The 20,577-nt window shown below is 38.4% G+C and overlaps 1 protein-coding gene across 2 annotated transcripts in view; it reads left to right on the top strand.

The window, feature by feature from the left end:
- Window positions 1–14,761, top strand: part of REPS2 (RALBP1 associated Eps domain containing 2) — a 256,926-nt gene extending 242,165 nt beyond the window's left edge. The window contains exon 18 of one of the 2 annotated variants that reach the window (XM_061136570.1): window positions 12,222–14,761. In XM_061136570.1, coding sequence (XP_060992553.1) covers window positions 12,222–12,290 — 69 coding nt within the window. In that variant the 3' untranslated portion in view covers window positions 12,291–14,761. The remainder of the gene's footprint in view (window positions 1–12,221) is intronic. The other variant, XM_061136569.1, reaches the window with a different exon arrangement.
- Window positions 14,762–20,577: the final 5,816 nt, after the last annotated feature.

Here is a 20,577-nt window from a genome sequence, read left to right as displayed (position 1 = left end):
AAGATAAAGACCAATACAGAATACTAACGCATATATATGGAATTTTAAAAGATGGTAACGATAACCCTATATGCAAAACAGAAAAAGAGACACAGATGTACAGAACAGACTTTTAGACTCTGTGGGAGAAGGCGAGGGTGGGATGTTCAGAGAGAACAGCATTGAAACAAGTATACTATCAAGGGTGAAACAGACCACCAGCCCAGGTTGGATGCATGAGACGGGTGCTCAGGGCTGGTGTACTGGGAAGACCCAGAGGGATGGGATGGGGAGGGAGGCGGGAGGGGGGATTGGGATGGGGAACACATGTAAATCCATGGCTGATTCATGTCAATGTATGGCAAAAACCACTACAATATTGTAAAGTAATTAGCCTCCAATGAATAAAAATAAATGAAAAAAAATTAAAAGAAAATAAATAAATCTTATCACATCACACACACACAAAAAAAATAAAAATCATTTTCAGTCTTTTTTGTAGAGTTGCAGGTAGATGCTTTTTATATTTTCTGTTGCCAGTCCTTTGTTGAGATATATATTTTATGAATGTTTTCTTCCAGTCTTTATTTTGCCTCTTAATTTTCTTAACTATCTTTCCATGAAAAGAAGTTTTTAATTTTGATAAAGTCTGATTTACCATTTTTCCTTTTATGGTTATTAACTTTCTTCCTATTATATAAGGAAACTTCGCCTACATCTAAATTATGAACATATTCTCCTATGTGTTCTTCTAAATGCTTTATTGTTATAACTTTTACATTTAGATCTGTGATACATTTGTGTTTTTTAAACTATTATTATATACTAAACTATTATTTATTTATTATAAAGCTGTATATATTTGATGTATGTGACATGAGTTTGGAGGTAATTATACATCCATGAATCTGTCACAATTTATGCCATAAACTGCCCATCCCCTGTAAAAATTTCCTCTTGCCCTCATTATTATTGAAGCATAGTTGCTATATAATATTACACAAGTTATAGGTGTACAATATAGGGACTTACAATTTTTAATGGTTCTGCTTCATTTATAGTCATTATAAAATATTAACTATGACTTCCTGTGTTGTATAATATATCCTTGTAGCTTATTTTATACCAATTAGTTTGTATCCATTAATTCCCTCCCCCTATAATGCCCCTTTACCTTTTCCTCTTCCCACTGGTAACCGTTAGTTTATTCTTTATTTACTTGGCTTCACTGGTTCTTAGTTGTGGCATGTGGGATCTTTAGTTGTGGCACATGGGATCTTTAGTTGCAGCATGTGAAATCTGTTTCACATGCAAACTCTTAGTTGTGGCATGCGGACTCTTCATTGTAGCATGTGGGATCTTTAGTTGCAGCATATGAATTCTTAGTTTTGGCATGCAGACTCTTAGTTGTGGCATGCAGGATCTTTAGTTGCAGCATGGGACATCTAGTTCCCTGATCAGGGATCAAACCCAGGCCCCCTGCATCGGCATCATGGACTCTTAGCCACTGGACTACCAGGAAAATCCCTCCTTTTTATTATATTCACTAGTTTGTTGAATTGTTTTAAATTCCGTGTATAATTGATCTCATGGGCTTCCCAGGTGGTGCTAGTGGTAAAGAACCTGTCTGCCAGTGCAGGAGATGTAAGACACATGGGTTCAATCCCTGGGTCGGGAAGAGCCCCTGGAGGAGGGCATGGCAACCCACTCCAGTATTCTTGCCTGGGAGATCCCATGGACAGAAGAGCCTGGTGGGCTATAGTCCATGGAGTTGCAAAGAGTCAGACAGAACTGAAGCAACTTTAGCATGCACGCATATACAGAATTTGTCTTTCTCTGACTTATTTCACTTAGCATAATGTCCCAAGTTCATCCATGTTGTTGCAGATGGCAGAATTTCATTCTTTTTTATCACTCACATAATTATAATTTCTTTTATGTGGTGAGAACATTTAAGATTTACTTTCTTAGTTTTTAAGTATATAATACAGTGTTGTTAGCTATAGTCACCATGCTATACATTACACCCACAGAACTTATATATCTTATGACTGCAAGTTTGTACCCTTGCCCAACATCTCCCCATTTCCTGCACCCACCTCCCAGCCCATGGCAACCACCATTCTATTCTGTCTCTATGAAGTTGACCTTTTTAGATTACACATATAAGTGATATCATATGGCATTTGCCTTTCTCTGTCTGACTTATTTCACTTAGCATAGGGCCCACAAGGTCCATCAGTGTCACAAATGGCAGAATTTCCTTTCTTTTGGCTGAATAATATTCTGTTGCATGTATGTACCACATCTTCTTTATCCATTTGTCTGTAGATCAAAACTTGTTTCCGTATCTCAGCTATTGTACATAATTCAGTGAACGTGGGAATGCACATATCCCTTTGAGATCCTGATTTCTTTTCCTTTGGATATACCCAAAAGTGGGATTACTAGATCTTATGATGGTTCTTTTTTTAATTTTGAGAAACCTCCATACCATTTGTGTAGTTGCTGGATCAGTCCACATTCTGACCAACATTGCACAAGCGTTCCCTGTTCTCCATATCCTTGCCAACACTTATCCCTTATCTTTTTGATAATAGCCATTTTAACAGGTGTGAGGTGATATCTCATTTTGGTATTGATTTGCATTTCCCTGATGATTAGTGATGCTGAACATGTTTTGTGTACCTGTTGGCCATTTGTTTTAGAATGCTGTGTTTCCATTTTTATTTGTTTCAAGATAGTTTTTTTATTTCCCTTTTGATGTCTTCTTTGACTCATTGGTTGTTTTGGAGTGTTTTGTTTAATCTCTATGTATTTCTGAATTTTCTAGTTTCCTCTTGTTACTGATTTCTAGTTTAATAACTTTGTAGTTGGAAAATGTATTTGGTATGACTTTGATGTTCTTAAATCTGCTAAGACTCATCTTATAACCTATCATATGATATATCCTCAAGAGTATTTCATGTGTGCTTGAGAATATGTATTCTGATTCTAGTGGATGAAATGTTCTGTATGTCTGTTGGGTTCATTTGGTATAGTTCAAGACCAACATTTCCTTGTTACTTTTTTGTCTGGATGATATACCCACTGTTGTAAGTGAGCTATTGATGTCCCCCATTATTACTATGCTCTTGTCTATTTCATCTTTTGGATTTTTTAATATTTACTTGATATATTTAAGTGCTCTGATGTTGGCTGTATATATATTTATGACTGTTATATTTTCTTTATGAGTTAACCCCTTTAACATTATATAATGACATTCTTTGTCTCTTGGTACAGTTTTTGGACTATATCCTGTTTTATCTGGCAAAAGAATAACTACCCCTCTTGTCTTTTGATATCTACTTGCATGGAATATCTTTTTCATCCCTTCATTTTTTTCTATGTGTGACCATAAAACTAAAGTGAGCCTCTTATAGGCAGCATGTAGTTTGGTCCCTTCTGTTTTTTAAATCCATCTATCTGCTCTATAGATTGGATTGGAGGACTTAATTCATTTACATTTGAAGTAAATATTAATAGGTAAGGATTTACCCTGTTAACTGTTTTCTGGCTGTTTTATAGTTTTCTTGTTCATTTCTTCCTCTCCTACTGCCTGCCTTTGTGAATTCATTATTTTCTGCAATAGTATGCTTTGATTGTCTTCTCTTTATCTTTTGTGAATCTATTGTAGGTTTTTGTATTTGCTTTGTTGTTATCATGAGGCTTACATAACACATCTTGTAGGTATAACAGTCTATTATATGCTGATAACTTTGATTGCATATAACAACTTACCCTTTTGTTTTTGAACAAAAGCAAAAAAAGCAAAAACAAAAAAAAGGGCTTCCTTTGTGCCTCAGCTGGTAAAGAATCCGACAGCAATGTGGGAGACCTGGGTTTGATCCCTGGGTTGGGAAGATCCCCTGGAGAAGGGAAAGGCTACCCACTCCAATATGCTGGCCTGGAGAATTCCATGGACTATACAGTGCACCAAGAGTCGGACATGACTGAGTGACTTTCACTTTGTTTTTGAATTCATAAGTTACTTTTCATATTTTATATTCATTAACAAGTTATTTTAGCTATGGTTATTTTTAATACTCTTTTCCTTTAGCATTTATACTAAATTTAAGTGGTTAACACAATGCCGTATTAGAGTATTCCGAATTTGACTATATACTTACCTTTACCCCAGTATATTGTATGTTTTCATATTACCAATTAGAATCCTTTCATTTCAGCTTGAAGAACTTCTTTCTACATTTCTTGTAAGGCAGATCTGGTGGTGATCAACTCCCTCGACTTTTGTTTGTGTGGGAAAATCTTTTATCCCTCCTTCATTTCTGAAGGATAACTTTGTTGAATAGAGTATTCCTGTTTGGTATTTTTTTTTTCTATGAGCACTTTGTATTATCATCTCACTTTCTCAAAGGGTGCTAAGAAATCCACTGATAGCCTTATAAGAAGTCCCTTTTAAGTTGTAAACTTCTTTTCTCTTGCTTCTTTTAAGATTTTTCTCTTTGAGTTTTGACAAGTTTATTATAATGAATCTTAAAGAGGAACTCTTCAGTGGAGTTCGTTTGATGAACTTTGAGCTTCATGAACTTGGATATCCATATCCCTCTCCATATTTAGAAAATTCTCAGCCATTATTTCTTCATATAAGCTTTCTGTCCTCCTCTCTCTTCACTTCAGGAACTCTAATAATTCACAAATTATTTCTTTGGATGACATTGCATAGATCATGTACCTTTCTTCATTCTTTTAAATTTATTTTTTATTTGTTCTCTGGCTGGATAGTTTCAAAACCCTTGAAGCTATATATCTTAGATTCTTTATTCTGCTTGATCCATTCTGATGTTGATGTTCTCTATTATATTTTTAATTCATTCATTTTCTTATTCAGCTCCAGAATGTCTTGTGGCTTTATGATTTCTATCACTTTGTTAAACTTCTTGTTTTATTCATGTAGTATAGTTTTCCTGATTTAATTGATGTCTTTCCGTGTTTTCTTGCAGTACATTGAGTTTCCTTAAAATAGCCATTTAAATTCTTTATTGGGTAAATCCTATATCTCCATGTCTTTGGGATGGGTTACTGGAAGATGATTGTAATTTGGTGGCATCATGTTTCCTTGAAGTTTGTGTTGCTATCTTCACATTTGAAGTAGCAGTTACCTCCTCCCAAACTACTTTAGATCAGCCCTGTTAGAGATTCTGACAATTTCTCAGATCCTCTATGGATGCACTTGCTCAGCACTTATTGTTCCTTCTTATGACACAATTATTAATCTTGTATGCCTTGTTATCATCCTGCAAAACACAAGGCCAAGTGCTGACAGCCTCCCTTTTATTTTGCCAAAGATGGCACTACTGCTCAAATTTGTGGTCTCTCATGGCCTACAGATTTGGGCCAGCAAGTCTTTCTGCATGTGTTCACTCACCATCAGGAATGTTAAAAAGGAACTGGCCACAGGTTGATGGTGTGTGTAAGGCCCATGGAGTGCTGAAATGCCTCATAGGTAGTTGGAGGATGCCCAACTTATGGGCAGAGTTATGGGTGGGCTTCTTGATGGCACCCCATGGGACATTTAGTAGGACCCATGTTCCTTTAATCCCTTTTGGGAGTCCTGTCTGCCACTCTCCCAGCCTCTTCCTCCTCCCCACCTCCAGTCATGCAGTTCACAATTCAGTACTCTACCTGGGGAACTTGGTTACTCAGGTATGCACTTTCCTGGGAGAAATCATGAGCCAGAATCTTTTCTAGTCATAAACTGTGCTGCCTTGGGGTAAGGTGATGTGAGTAGTCAAACAGTTCTTCTTACACTCCCAGTGCATCCAGACTTGTGTTATTTTTCTCTAACATTTTGCTTGAAACTTGGACTTCCACAAAAGTTCTTTCACCTCTGGGTGATTGTCTAAAACAGTGTTTCCAAGAGTTTCCTGGACTGTGACTGAGAAGGCCTAGAGCTGTTTCTTGGACCCTGCTGGGTTCAGAGCCAGAACTGAGATCTGTGTGCCTATTACCAGATGCATGGCTGGATGAGACACATCCTGTTGTCTCATATATGGTGCTGGATCCCATAACTCCCACAAAAACACTTTGTGAATGGATGTCAAATTGTCATTGACAGGGGGACATGGACAAGGGATGTCTTATTCAGCCATGCTACTGACATCACAACTGGTAGTTTTAAGTTTTTAAATGAACTTCCATAGTGTTTTCCATAGTGAGTGCACCAGTATCTATGATCCATTTTGAATTAAGTTTTATGTATGTTGTAAAATTAGGGTCAAGGTTCATTTTTTCCCATATCAGTATTTCATTAATATAGTATCATTTGTAGAAAAGTTTCTTTTCCTTCTTGGATTACTCTGATGCTGTTCTCAAAATCTAATAACCATGTAAGTGTGATTTATTTATGGGTTCTTACTCCATTCGGTTAACCTGTTTGTTGATCTTTATACTGGTACTAGATGGTCTTGATTTCTGTAACTCTTGAAATCAAGTAGTATAAATTTTTCACTATTCTCTCTCTAACTGTTGAGATTTTAGAAAACCTGTCAGTGGTTCTGAGTGTGTAAGTATTTGCAAATTGTTTCTTAAAATATCATTTCCTAATTGAGTTTATGAAGGTCACAGAATATAAGGTCACACAGAAAACAATCATATTTCTATATACAAGTAATAAACAAACAGCTTGTCACAGAAATTTGAAAAACAATAGTATCCACAATAGCTTGTTCCCTCTGCCAAATGAACTACTTAAGTATAAATTCATCTGTATGCTGAAATGTGCAAAATGCTGCTAAAAGAAATCTAAGAAGACCTAAATAAAGGGAAAAACATACATAGCTTGTGGATTGGAAGACTCAGCATAGTAGTTATACTATTTTTCTCTAGGGTGATCTATAGAATCCTTGCAGCCAATCAAAACCCCAGTAGGATGTTTTGTAGACATAGACCAGCGAATCCTATAATTTATATGTAAAGGCCAAGGAACTGGAATAGCTAAAACAAATTTGAAAAAGAAGAACATTGTCCCAGAGATCCCTAAGGTTTTCCTCATTTCTTTTGATTCTTTTTTCTCTTTTCCTCTCTGCCTCATTTATTTCCACCATTTTATCTTCTACCTCACTTATCCTATCTTCTGTCTCCGTTATTCTACTCTTGGTTCCCTCCAGTGTGTTTTTGATCTCATTTATTGCATTATTCATTTTTAATTGACTCTTTTTTATTTCTTCTAAAAAAAAAAAAAGAAGAGCAAAGATGGAGGAATCACTTTCAGTATCAGACTTCAGTAATCAAGACAGTATGGGATTAATGATGAATCAGTGGAGCAGGATCAGAAGTCCTGAAGTAGACCATGTGAATATAAGCATTTGATCTTTGACAAATGTACAAAATCAGTTTATTGAGGAAAGGATAGTCTTTTCAACATATTGTTTTGTAACAATTGGTCATCCATCTGTAAAAGCATGAACCTTGACCAAAAAAATCTCACTTTTGATACAAAGATTAACTTGAAATGAATCATAGAAGCAAATGTAAAACATAAAGGTATAAATTTAAAGCCTGTAGGAAAAAACATAGGAAAAAGTTTTTGTGACCCAAGGTTAGATATGATGCCAGAAGCACAAACACAGAAAAAGTCAATAAATTGGACTTTATCAAGATTAAAAACTTTAGCTCTGTCAAAAACACTGTCAAGAGAATTAAGAGACAAGCTATAGACTGGAAGAAAATATTTGCAACCCATGTTTTTTGACAAAGGACTTGTGTCCAAATTATATAAAGAACTCTCAAAACTCAGTAATAAGAATTCTCAAAGCTCAACCAACCCAATGTAAAAATGGGCAAAGGATTTGAACAGATACTTCACCAAAGAGGATATAAGGATGGCAAATAGACATGTGCAAAGATATTCAGCATTGTTAGCCATTAGGCAAATGCAAATTGAAACCATGATCACAGACCACCACACACAGTGATAGAACTGCTAAAACAGAAAATCGTGACAGCATCAAGTGCTGTCACCTGGAACCCTCATGAATTGGTGGTGAGAATGCCAAATGGCACCCCACTCTGAAAAATCATTTGTCAGTTTCTTGTGAAGTTATATATACACTTAACCCTGTGACCCAGCAGTACATAAACATTAATAACAATTTTACATGATAGCTGAAACTTGGAAACAACACCGATATCCTTCAAAGGATGAATGGATAAACTGAGTACAATGAAATAGTATTCAGTGAGCAGAAGGAGTGATAGACACAGTAATTTGAATGAAACTCAAAGGCATTATGTTGAATGAGACAAGCCAGTGTCAAAAAGTTAGGTACTACATGATTCCTTTTATTTGACATTCTTGAAAAGGCAAACTTTTGTATAGTGCTGGAAATACAGACCACTGGCTGTCAAGGGTTATTATGCCTGTGGTAAAGGTTTATATGTCAGTTAGTAGTACCAGGGAGCTTTTTGGTTATTGGAACTTTAATGTACCCACTTTGTGGTGGCAGTTACTCAAATCTATATGTGTTAACATTTGTGGAACTATACACTAAAAGGAAAATAGTCAACTTTACCATATGATAAAAAATAAAATTTTGAAAAATGTCAAACGTCATTCTGTTTTATGAATCTTTGTATGTGACCTTGTTTTTGTTTTGCATTTTGCTTTCGCTTCCCCTCTACCCCCACCTCTTGTGTTGGCATAGGTCACTGTTATCCACTGGTCTCTATACTTCGTAGGCCTTTTTAATTTGGAAACCCATATTCTTCAGTCTTGGGAGTTTTCTTGATTTTTATTGACCCCCCATTTTCCCTGTTCTCCCTTTCTGATATTTTTCTGACACTGAACTTCTTAGTTTTGTTTTCTAACTTCTCTCTTCTAGTTTCGTTTTTTGGTCTATATGTGGAGATTTACTTATTTTTAAGCTCTAAACCTCCTATGCTTAATAACCAAGAGTTCATTTTTTTTCATTCTCTGCTTGTTTCTTTTTGATGGCATCCTATTCTTGTTTTATGGTTGTAATATCTTTTAATTGTAGTTTTTCTTCTTCCTCAATACTTTTTTATTTTGTTGTATATACTTCTCATTACATACTTTCCTTCAATAGCTGATGGTCCTTCTCTGCTTATATTTAGGAGGAGGATGAGAATGCAGATTGCAGGTCCATAGCCTGTTGTGGGACTTGTCATCTTTGAGCTTCATTCTCCCCCAATTTGACTGAGCTGTAGAGTTGGGGAATCCCCAAAGACAGTGTGGTTGGCTTTTTCTTCTCGGTCTGACTGGACTCCTCAAGGAAGAGCCTCTTCTGGTCTCTTGCATGTAAGGAACACGTGGTCCAGTGGAGCAGAGGACTCTGGTTCTCAGTATTCAGGGTATTCATTTAACCCCCGTATTTCCAGTCTAGTTTTTTGTCCTTAACTGTATCTGTGTATTGGTATTCCAGAGGTCATCTGTTTTGCCTTTCAAAGGAATAAATATTCAGTGTTCTACCCTAGTGGCAAGAAGAATTTGGGAATCTGATTACTTCTGAATCAGACTTTCAAGGAACACTTCTTTAAGACAATCCTCTTTCCTTCTTTCACTTTCACTTTCATAGATATCTGAGACTGCCAGTTTGTGTCTTTTAGGGATTCTTCTATGTAAAATCAGACTGGTTCTTGTTTTATCTCCATCCTTAGCTTGCAGTGCACTTTTATTTACTTGATCTGAGGAAGTGAAAAAGTTCAAGGTCTAGCTAACAGAAATCTGAAGAATCATCAAGTGGAGCTCTAGTCATGGCCTCTCAGTCAGTTCCCCGACTGAGTTTACACATACAGAAGCCTTGAATAAAGGGGCATCTTAGTTACCTGCAAGAAGGACCCCACTCTGCAGCCAAAAGTTTATATTGTTAGTCTTTCTCTCAGACTTTCCCATAGAGCCTTGTGCCCTTTTACCAGTGTGACTGTGCACTGGGGAAAAGGGACTCATCAGGTTTGGGGAGGTTTACTGAACACAGGCTCTAAACTGACATTCATTCCTGAAGATCCAAAATGTCCCTATGTTTCACCAGTGAGAGTAGGAGCGTCTGGAGATCACGTGATCAGTTGAGCTGAAGCTCAGGTACATCTCACAGTGCGTCCAGTTTATCCCCAAATCCACCCTGTGGTTATTCCATCCAGTTCCATCAGGCATCATTGGAACAGACGTATTCAGCAACTGGGAGAATCCCCACACTTGTTTTTCTTGAATTAGCTAATTCATTCAGCATTAATTAGTTTGCCTTCCAGCTTACCAGTTTTATTGCTATCACCTCTTCCCTGTTGTCTTCCCTGTCCTTCTGTGTCTATGACCCTCACCCCACCCCTAATTTAAAAAATTGTTTTAGAGTTCCAGTAGGGAATGAGTTTGGTACATAGGTTCAGATCCAGCTTTACTTGGAAGCACCATCTTTATTATTTTGCTGGGTGATGGTACCTAATCCTATGGCTTTGAAGGCCATCCAACCTCACAAATTTATGTCTAAAGCCCCTCTTCTCTTTCTTCTAAGCTCTAGACATGCATTTACAACTGCTTACTCTACTTTTCTCCTAATATACACATCTCAGATACTTCATTCCCAACTGTCTCCTTGAAATGTCCATTTCTCATCTAGTCTTCTTGTTCTCAATTAATCCCACACTACCAGCCACCCTCTTGCTCAATTCCAAATCCTCTTCCTTCTTTCCTACATCAGCTTTATCAACATGTCCTATTAGTTCTAGATTTAAAGTATGTCCAGAACCCATCTCCTCCTCTCTGTGGCTACTACCTTGATCTAAGCCATTTTCGTTTCTCACCTGGTTTCATAAGTAACCCTCCTAAATGCTCTCTGCTCTGACTCTTGTCCTGCTACAATCCATTGTCTATACAAAAGACAGAGTGAGAATTCTGAATTTGAAATTAGGCCACATGCCTTTCCTGATTCAAAGCTTTCATTGCTGTGCCCCTTCACTTTGAATGGCATCCACACTCCTTACTCTGTCTGCCGGGTCCCTGCCTAACTCTCTGACTTTAGTTCCTGCCAAGGTCTTCATTGTCCCCTCTGTTTTTGGTCACACAAGCCTTGTGGTTTATCAAACACACCAAGCTTGTTCCCTCCTTTGCAGCCTTGGTTGTTGCCATTTTGTCTCATTGAATATCCTTCACCTGTATCTTCACGTAGCTCACCTCTCACTGCATTCAAGTCTCTTCTCAGTAGCATCAGCTCTGAGAAGCCTTCCCTGACCACACTCTCCACCTTTCTCCCAGATCCACCATTACCCTCTATTACAGCAGCTTATTTCCTTCTGAAAGCCTCCTGAAAGTATCTCTTTGGTTTTTTTTTAAACTTTTTTATCTTTCTCCAACCATTTGAATATAAGCCCTCTGAGGGCATTGGTTTGAACTGTTTTGTTCCTTGGTGGTATCATCACACCCAGAGCAGAACCGGGCCCTTAGTAGATATATATTCAGAGCCTGTTGGATGGTAGGAAGGAGGGTAGGTAAATAAACTCTTGTTGAGTTCCGTAATGATTTTCATCATGTTTGTTCTTCTGGGATGTCTCAGAATTGAGCCTTTATATAGACTTCTTTTCCACCTTGACTGATTCTACTTCAGAATGCCTTTATGTGCTCTCCTTGTCATTAGGTCTGTTTTAGGGCTCAGAGTTTGAGTTCCCAAATAGCAGACTGCAGATCCTCTTTTCTGCCTTTAGCTGAGAAGACACACCTTCAGCCACAAATGCAGGACCCTGGATGACACTTTAGTGGAAGGACAGCCAGTGTCCTTTCTTATCCCTTGGTCCTGATCCAGTATGGTGCTGGATTAGAAACAAGAGATTGGAACTAGAAATGTAGTCCTGATGACCCACCTCTCAGTATTAGGAGTCTGCTTTTGCTTTTCTGCTCCCTTCTAATCAGTCTTTTTATTTTTAACATTCTTCTGTGCCAGCCACTGATCCTGTTAAAAACTGAGTGTGAGATTTAGGTGTGGGGAGGAGGGAGGGTTGATCAATTAGTTTCGTTTCATCATCTTAAGAAAGGAATTGAGAGACTACAAATTGTGAAGCCTCCTGTGTCCTGTCACCAGCTTCAAATACAATGCCTCCCAGTCTACTCATCCTTGAGTTATATGGCACCTGAATGCTTGTGGGTCCAGTCATAAGTTTCTTTTTAATATCAGATGAAGTGGGGATGATCCCAATAAATGACCCCTCTCTTCTCTTTCTTTTGTACAACTCAGGAGGTTCATCAAGAACGGATTGCATTGGAAAACCAATTGGAACAACTTCGTCCAGTCACTGTATTGTGACCCCCCCACACAAGATTCAAGTAACAGTGGGTGACCTTTTCTGCCAAGATCTTTCCTTTGAATGTTTCAACGAAACTACTTGTCATAGATGTCTGAAACTGTGTCAAAAGCTCTGAGCAGCAGAATGTAATCAATATCACCTTTTCTCTTGTGCTTCACGCGTACATTTTTACTGTGGTGGAAAAAATGCAACTGATTGTCACACTTAAAATTGTAATTATCAGTGGAATTTATCTCCCATTCTTAAGTATTTCCTCAAGGTGTTAGATGTTGCTTCTAATTGAAAACCAATCTTCTAGCAAATAAAAACAATTTAGAGCATTATTTATTTAAAGAGTTTATGATTTGTACAAGACCTTGTAACCCAGTACCTTCAGGATGCTTGTTTTATTTTCATATGTATATCATATATAGTAGATTGGTTTCCTGAATAATTGTGATTCCAACTGGATAGTTGGATAGTCTTTGGCATGATGATGATAAAAACAAAACTAGAAGTAAACAAAATAATTAACTTTAGACTGACACTGTAGCCTCCACCACTATATATATGCCAAAAATTGCTTCTCTAGTGCCATTTTGATATTATATCTAGCTATGAATAATACATGACCGTTGTTTTCTATGGAATAGCAAAGACTTATTCAGTCTTACACCTCTGTGAAGTAGTAGTTTTGTCCATGATCTGTTTAACTTGGCCCAGCTAGGCTGTCAACACAGATAACTCAGCCCTTTCATGCAGGTTTTTGGACAAGAGCAATCTGCCCTAACTGCCTTGCCCAATCAAATTAAATAACTAGTTGCCAGATCTCTACTTCTATCCTGCATGGGTTAATATATCTGTAAATGCATGAATTTGGAAACCACTCATCAAATGTGAAAGGCTGATGAGACTGTTTGGACTGATGAATATTTGTTGTTTGAACCCAGGTATTCAAACTAAGGAAGAAGGGGCAATTATTATTACCAGTAATCCAACAGTCTTTGGTAGTTATTTTTGTCTTTGTTATTTTAACCTAGATCACAAGTGTATTGGGTTTGAAGAAACAATGAAAGAAAGCCAATCCTTACACTTGATATATGATTATTTTGTTCTCTGTGAAGTGTACTCTTGAGGAGGGATTGGTTTATGTGCAGTTCAGAGGAGCCAACCGATTCCAGTGTAAGTGATGTAAAACAGTAAGCTCAAATCACAGAAGCCAGTATTCTATAGAAATTTACATAGCCCCTGCTTATCCTGTAAGTGGGAATTGACTGACCCTCCCAGATATCTGGGCTCTCCAGCTTTAAAAGCAGTTCAACACATGTAAATCCATGGCTGATTCATGTCAATGTATGGCAAAAAACACTACAATATTGTAAAGTAATTAGCCTCCATCTAATAAAAATAAATGAAAAAAAATAAAAGCAGTTCAAGATACTGATGGCAAGTTTGCCATCTCATGTGCATTTTGCTAGGTTACCAGTGGGACGTGGGCTAGGTCCTTTCTGAAGTGGTTTAGCAGAGCTCTCCAGTTTGCAGGACTGAGCCTTTAATTTCAATAGAGTTGGCTGCTTTTAGAAGAAGTAGGCATTTATCTAATGCTTCCTTACTCCGTTGGCAAGCTTTATCAATAGTTTAATGGCAGAAGAGAAATGCTCAAACAGATGATTTTTTCCAAAGAAAAACAAATTGTTGATTCTGTTCTGTATATATTAGAGGATTCAGAATTGCTTGGATTTTGAAAATCCTAAGACTTGAACTCTTTCTCTAGTCCCCTTTCCTTCCCTTTTGGCTGCCTTTTTTGTCCCTATGGGAGGGTTTCAGAGTCAGTTTAAACCTTTTCTAAGATACGAATGGGTGAGTGAACATTTTTTAGGTAACCCTCTTTTCACATGTTCTGAGAACTGGGGGCTGCAACACATTTTATCAACAGTGTCCACGTCGCAGACATTTCACATCATATTTGTCTTTTGTTCCACTCAATCCAGGAAAGTCTAGCATATGCACTTTATCTCATAATCTTCCAGGACATACGCACACACTCCAGATAGCACTTCATATCCATTAAGCAGACATATAAACTAAAGTATGTTAGTCTATGTTCTACATTTTAAAAATATTAACATATTTTTCCCTCATCAAGCCAAAACCAGAGTGAGCCAAATTAGGAGTTTGGGTTTTTTTTTAGTTGGCTTGGTGTTTATTAAAGGAAAAAACTTGCACTGGATAGTCAAAGGCTCATGTGTTGCATAGTATCACCAATATTTTAAGATAGGCACTGCATTAAAGCCCACAACAATACTATCTACACCCCACCTTCCCGACTGGACTTAATAGTGACCACAGTTTCTAAGTTGCCTAGAAGTGGATTTTTTAAAAAACCAATTAAATACACATACAACATCATTATCACCTAACTAGTGCTCATCCTTTGTTTCTCTGTTTTCTTAGGATGTGTATTTTTAATTTAGGATTATAATTCCTGATAATGTTTCTGTGAGCCTTTCATGTGATTTATAGGAAGACTGGGTTATTGCTGTCACCATTATACCTCTTTTGTAAAACTGCTCAAGAGTAAGACTTGCTTGTTGGGCAGAAATCTGTGGGCAGAATGTTGATGTTGCCCCCATCCATGAGGGTTTAATAACCTTATTGTTAATCATTCTTCCTCCATAGGAGTCTCATAGTTCCAAGGATGAGTGCACAGTATATTACCGATTTACTGGGTACCTCAGCATCTCTGGTTTATGGCTTATTGCTTTGGCCACCTCCCTATCCAGCAGCCATGAAGCAAACCCAAAAGGTAGAATGGAGGAGTGTGTCATAATCAAGGCAAACATTTGCCTTATTTGGAAGTATCTGACTGCTTTATAAATATTAGAGAAATGCTTTGGATCTGGTTAGCAGAGGAGGCCACTTAGCTGGGAGCTGTGCCCATTTTCTTCTCATTGCACAGTAGGATGTCAGAGATGAGAGGACCTGTTCCCATATCCTGCAGCTGCTTTGGGGAAACCAAGGCCCTAAGAAACCACAGTTCCTAGTCCAAGAATCCATAGAAGGAGGGAGCTATTGACAGAGTTGGATTTTATGGATTCTAAGTTGAGTCCTCTGGCCACTAGCAGTACTAAAAATAGATTTAGAAGGGTTTCTTCTATTTACCATGTTTTATTTACTTAATTAATCAGTTTTAAAATATGGAAACATGTTTTAGTGAGTTTGAGATCTAGATATTTCTCTTGGATTGAAGCAAAAAATAAAATCTGAAAGAATAGGATTGAACTATTTGTTCTTCTGAACACCTCACCTTTCATGATGTAGTAAATTACCCTGGGTTTCTTGGCAGAACTTTTGACAGCTGTTGCTTTGAATGAATTCCATTCCTGTATTCCTTATGGGAGTTTGTTTTTAAAATAGACTACTGTGATTGAAATGAACTCAATATGTAGTAAGTTATAGTTTTCTTCGATATAGCATGGGTTACTTGGGTTGCAAATATTCCATTTCAGCATAGTTTAGGGTGAGTAATCAGAAACATGAATTTTTCTTTGATTCCCTAGTAATGTCTGAACTATCATCAAAGCATTCCTCTCTTCACATGTGATTTAATTCTAGTCTGTTTCTAAATGATATTTGTCCATTTCTTAGATGAGCTTATAACCATGGTAATGATAGATCTGTGCTTATTAATAGAAGATCAATAAGAAAATAATCTGGAATGGATATTTTTCTTGCAGTTAAGACAGACATTTGCAAACATACTGGTTGGAAAGATCTCAATTTTAGTATAACACCTTAGCGGTAAAAACATTTGTTCAGCACAAGCTAAACTCACACCTCCTGACAAGACATCACTAAGGGAATTTGATTTTTAAAATATTAAGAAAAGAATTACAAATATCCTAGCAACCAAATCTTCCCATATTACTGACAAGTAGGACTCAGCAGGTTGTGGTTTGAACAGTGTGAATGTGAACAAAATGAAATCTCAGTTGAGAAGTCTTTTTCTCCTCTAGTTAAAGAGAACATTCTAGTAACTTTGGTTTCTCTTTCCAAGTTGTTGACTCTGTTTGAGGTGTACTCTTTGAAACTGATTTCAAAGGATCACTTGAATATACACTTTAGTTATGGGTGCTTTGTTATAGTATTTTGCATCATGACTCAGTGTGGTTCAGATTCCTAGTAAGAAGTGAGGGGGATGCAGGCTTTTGGAATCCTGAGTCTTTGGAGGCATATCTTGCTTCCCCTTCAGCCCAGGCTAAGGAAGGCTGCCCACCAATACCTGCAGATCAGTCATCAACAGCAGTTTATGAGTCTTACTCTATGAGCCTCCCCACTTTGTTGTTTGCAGTGAGAGATGCAGCTAGTTATGTGACCCTCCCAAGAGTGGCTGTAAGAACAGCAGACCAAGAGGGCCAGACATGCAAAGCAGTGTAAGCCAAATCTGCCTGCTGCTTCCTTCTCCAAAATAGGCTTTCAGAGATTGCCTTACCAAGCATTTCCTGAAACAGCCAGACTGTGAATGTGGGCGAGACATCCCAGGTGCACAGTCACTTTTAGGCTTATCTCATTGTTTTCTACGTTAATTAACATACATGATGGTAGAGGGACCTTTTCCGAAAAGCATTTCAGGTTTTCGACAGGACTGTTCTAGTGATGGAAGCGGTGCTCTGCTCTCAGTACTTGTGGAATGTTTGGTTTTTGTGTTTTGTGGGTTCTCTTGTCTTGCTCTAAGCCAAGTTCATGACTGTGGGAGATTGGACAAAGTGGTTTATGATTCTGAAGACTGGAACTTAGCAGGTTGGAACTGGAATTTGAGGGTGGCAGTAGGGAAACTTCTGGTCCCAGTTTGGTCATAAAGCACTTGGTTAAACATCAGGATTGGATCCTAAAGCTCTTTCAGAGAGCCCTGCCTTGGGAAAGGAACAGGTGATGCAGGCGCCCCCTTGTATGGAGATTAGGTCAACTGAGTTGAATTGGTTTTTATTTTGAGTTGACTTGTATGAGGACTTTGGCAGTAACCTCCCTGGGAGCTGGTTATATCCTTTCCTTTAGCACTGCCATTCTTCTTGTCTTCGGCACAAATCCAGTTTTCAAGTGTGCCAGAGGTGGGAAGAGCCATTTTAGTCTTTGTAGCTGTGGGCCTGGAGAGATAATCAGCTGATGGTTTATTTTAACCTCAAAAGTAAAAATGTATATTTTTTCACTACAGGTACATTGAACAGTAAAATGAGGAACAGCAAAGTTATATATTTGATGCCTTCTGTCTTTTCATGATAATGTGCTAACAAGTTGTGTTCATCTTTTACTCAGCCAGAGTCTCATTCATGTGCTAAACATTGGAAACTCTATGTATATTAGTCTTAAACATAAATAAATACAGGGTGTCCTATATTTGGATTGTGATTTGTCAACTCAAGCTAACCTTACTGCCTCTCTTTCACACTTGTTGGAAAGTCTGTGGAGAACACAGTAGGTTAGAATCTCCAACTTTGTAAAATGTACATGCTGTGAAACTGGGGTGCTATTGACAATAACTGTCAGATAACAAAGCTGGCTCTGATGTAGTCTTGGTGTCAGTCAGTATATTGTGTGTATTTGGTCTTGTGCATTTAATGCAAGTGACGTGAAAAGGAGTTGGCAGTCTTCCCTATTCAAAGTCTGAGATCTGGTTATTTTCACCTCCTGATCTGAGCTGGGTCCTTAAGCACGATAAACACTCTGCATTCCTGGGGTATTGTGGCTAACTCACAGTGCATTTTAAAGATCCACCAAAGTGATAACTTGGCTTAATGTGCAGTCAGGTTGTTTGCTTCATCTTGTTGATGTTCTTTGTGTTCAGAAATGTTTCCAACATGATGTCCTTACCTAGATTGCGAGTGAAGGGGAGGAATCAGGAAGGGCTGGCCTGAAATCCCAACCAAGTAATCTGGCACCCTAGTTGCAGTTTCTTATCTTTAAAACTTGAATAATTTTAGGAGGCACCAGTCTCCTATTAGGTGGGGGTTGTATTCCATATTGTGAATGCAAATTGGCCTCACATAGGATATTTCCAGTCTAGTAGTTCCAAATGCCAAACTAACTCTGGAAAAATCATCCATGACTTGGCTGATAAGCTTGACCACTGGAGACTACCAGGCCCTGACCGTTCCCAGGGATCTCATGTCATCTAGGCAAGTGGTTCCCAAGTCTGGTCTGTAGACCAGCAGTATCAGCATCACTGGGGAACTTACTTGAAATGCAAAATCTTAGGGCCCACCCCAATCCAATTGAATTAGGAACCCTGGGAGTGGGCTTGGCAATTTTCCTGTTAACAGGCCCTCCTGGGGATAGTGATTGCTCACTAAAGTTAAACTAGTGATCTCACTAACTACATTTTACAGTCAAGGACACTGGTGCAGAGAGGCAAAACTGACTCAACTGACTGAACTAATTCTGAGCAAAGGATAAAAATGTTTTCAGGGCTGACTTTCTGCTGTGCTACAGTGTCCATTCATGAATTAGTTCCCTTTCCTCACCTTCCTTCCACAGATATTTATTCTGGCCCTGCTGTGTATCAAACACTATGTTAGGAGCTTAAGATGAGACCTATGGGACAGAACCCCTTCCCTCAAGGAGCTCGCAGAGACCAGATGACTTGCACAGCAGTGTGAGGTAGGTGATACGATGTACAGCAAGTCCCCTACATGTGAACCTTCAAGCTGAAAACTTTCAAAGATGCAAATGTGCCCAGGAAAGGATGAAGAGAGACAAGAGGAAGAAGAAGTAACTGAAGAACTGAACAGATTCACAACTAGGAAACAGCAGGGGATTTTCTTTATTTGAGGAACCACTGTTAGTTTTTGAGGCACAGAAGTCCATGAAGGTTGTAGCAGCAGTTCAGAATGCAGTCCAGTGCTACCATGTCATCTATGACGAGAAGAAAAGAGCTACTACTCAGACATCACTGGATCGTTTTTAAGAAGGTAGATAGAATTGAATCCAACAAAGAACCAAAACCTGTGCTAACAATGTCAGGTGTGAGTGACATTGCAACTTACCCTCTGTCTCGTATTGCTGACAGTCCTTCAGCTCTACCATCTCCCACCTCCTCTCCCTCCTCCAGTCAGGAACTCTTCTTTCCTGTTCACTTGATGCCAGCCCCTATATGCCAGCTGTTGTGCTGTACTGCTGTGCTTTTCAAGGTACTGTACTGTAAGATTTAAAATGTTTTCTTATTTTTTGTGTTTTCTATGTCTTATGTATGTGAAAAGTATTATAAAGCTATTATAGTAGAGTGCTATATAGCTGATTGTGTTAGTTGGGTACCTACGCTAACTTTGTTGGATTTATGAACAAATTCAACTTTTTTTTTTTTTTAATTTTTTTTAATTTTATTTATTTATTTTTTTTATTAGTTGGAGGCCAATCACTTCACAACATTTCAGTGGGTTTTCTCATACATTGATATGAATCAGCCATGGATTTACACGTCTTCCCCATCCCAATGTGCTCTTGGAATGGAACTCATTCGTATGTAGTGGGGCTTACTGTATTAGGGATGGGTCACTGCTGTCTATAACAAGGAACCCTGAGAGTTCAGTGCCTTGACACAATGAAAGTTTATTTTTCACTCAATGGATAGTTCATAGTTCTGTCATTTTCTTTGTTGTTCTGTAGGGACCCAGATGCCTTCTATGTGTGCTTCCATCTTCCTCTTGGGCTCGAGAATTTTCTCGTTTTAGCCAGTGTGTGGAAGAGAGAGAGAACTGTAGAGAGGATACAGTTTCTCTTCACACTTCACTTATATGTATATTTCATTTCCTGGAACTCGGTTATATGGCAAGACTTAACTCCAAGGGTGAGTGGGACATGCAGTATAGCTGTGAGCTCAGGAGGAAAAAGTTGTGGTGAGCACAGCATCTGTCAGATGGCACAAAGCCAGGTGGCTCTGAGAACGTACAGGCGTGCATGCTCAGTTGCTAAATCCTGTCCAACTCTTTGTGACGCCATGGACTGTATGTAGCCCGCCAGGCTCCTCTGTCCATGGGATTTCCCAGGTAAGAATACTGGAGTGGGTTGCCATTTCCTTTTCCAGAGGATCTTCCCAACCCAAGGATCAAACCCTCGTCTCTTGCATCTTCTGCATTAGCAGGCAGACTCTTTACTATGGAACCATCTGGGAAGCTAGAACATACATGATGAGCATTTAATTCAGAGTGGTGATCCACGAAGGCATCATGTAAGAGTCTTAAAAGAGGGACAGGTGTTAACCACGAAGAAAAGGGTGTTCCAGGCAGAGGGAGCTGTGTGTACTAAGGCAAGGCA

The sequence above is a fragment of the Dama dama genome, chromosome X (genome assembly GCF_033118175.1).
Source record: "Dama dama isolate Ldn47 chromosome X, ASM3311817v1, whole genome shotgun sequence".
NCBI classification, from domain to species: domain Eukaryota; kingdom Metazoa; phylum Chordata; class Mammalia; order Artiodactyla; family Cervidae; genus Dama; species Dama dama.
This window is presented reverse-complemented; position numbering and strand designations above follow the sequence as displayed.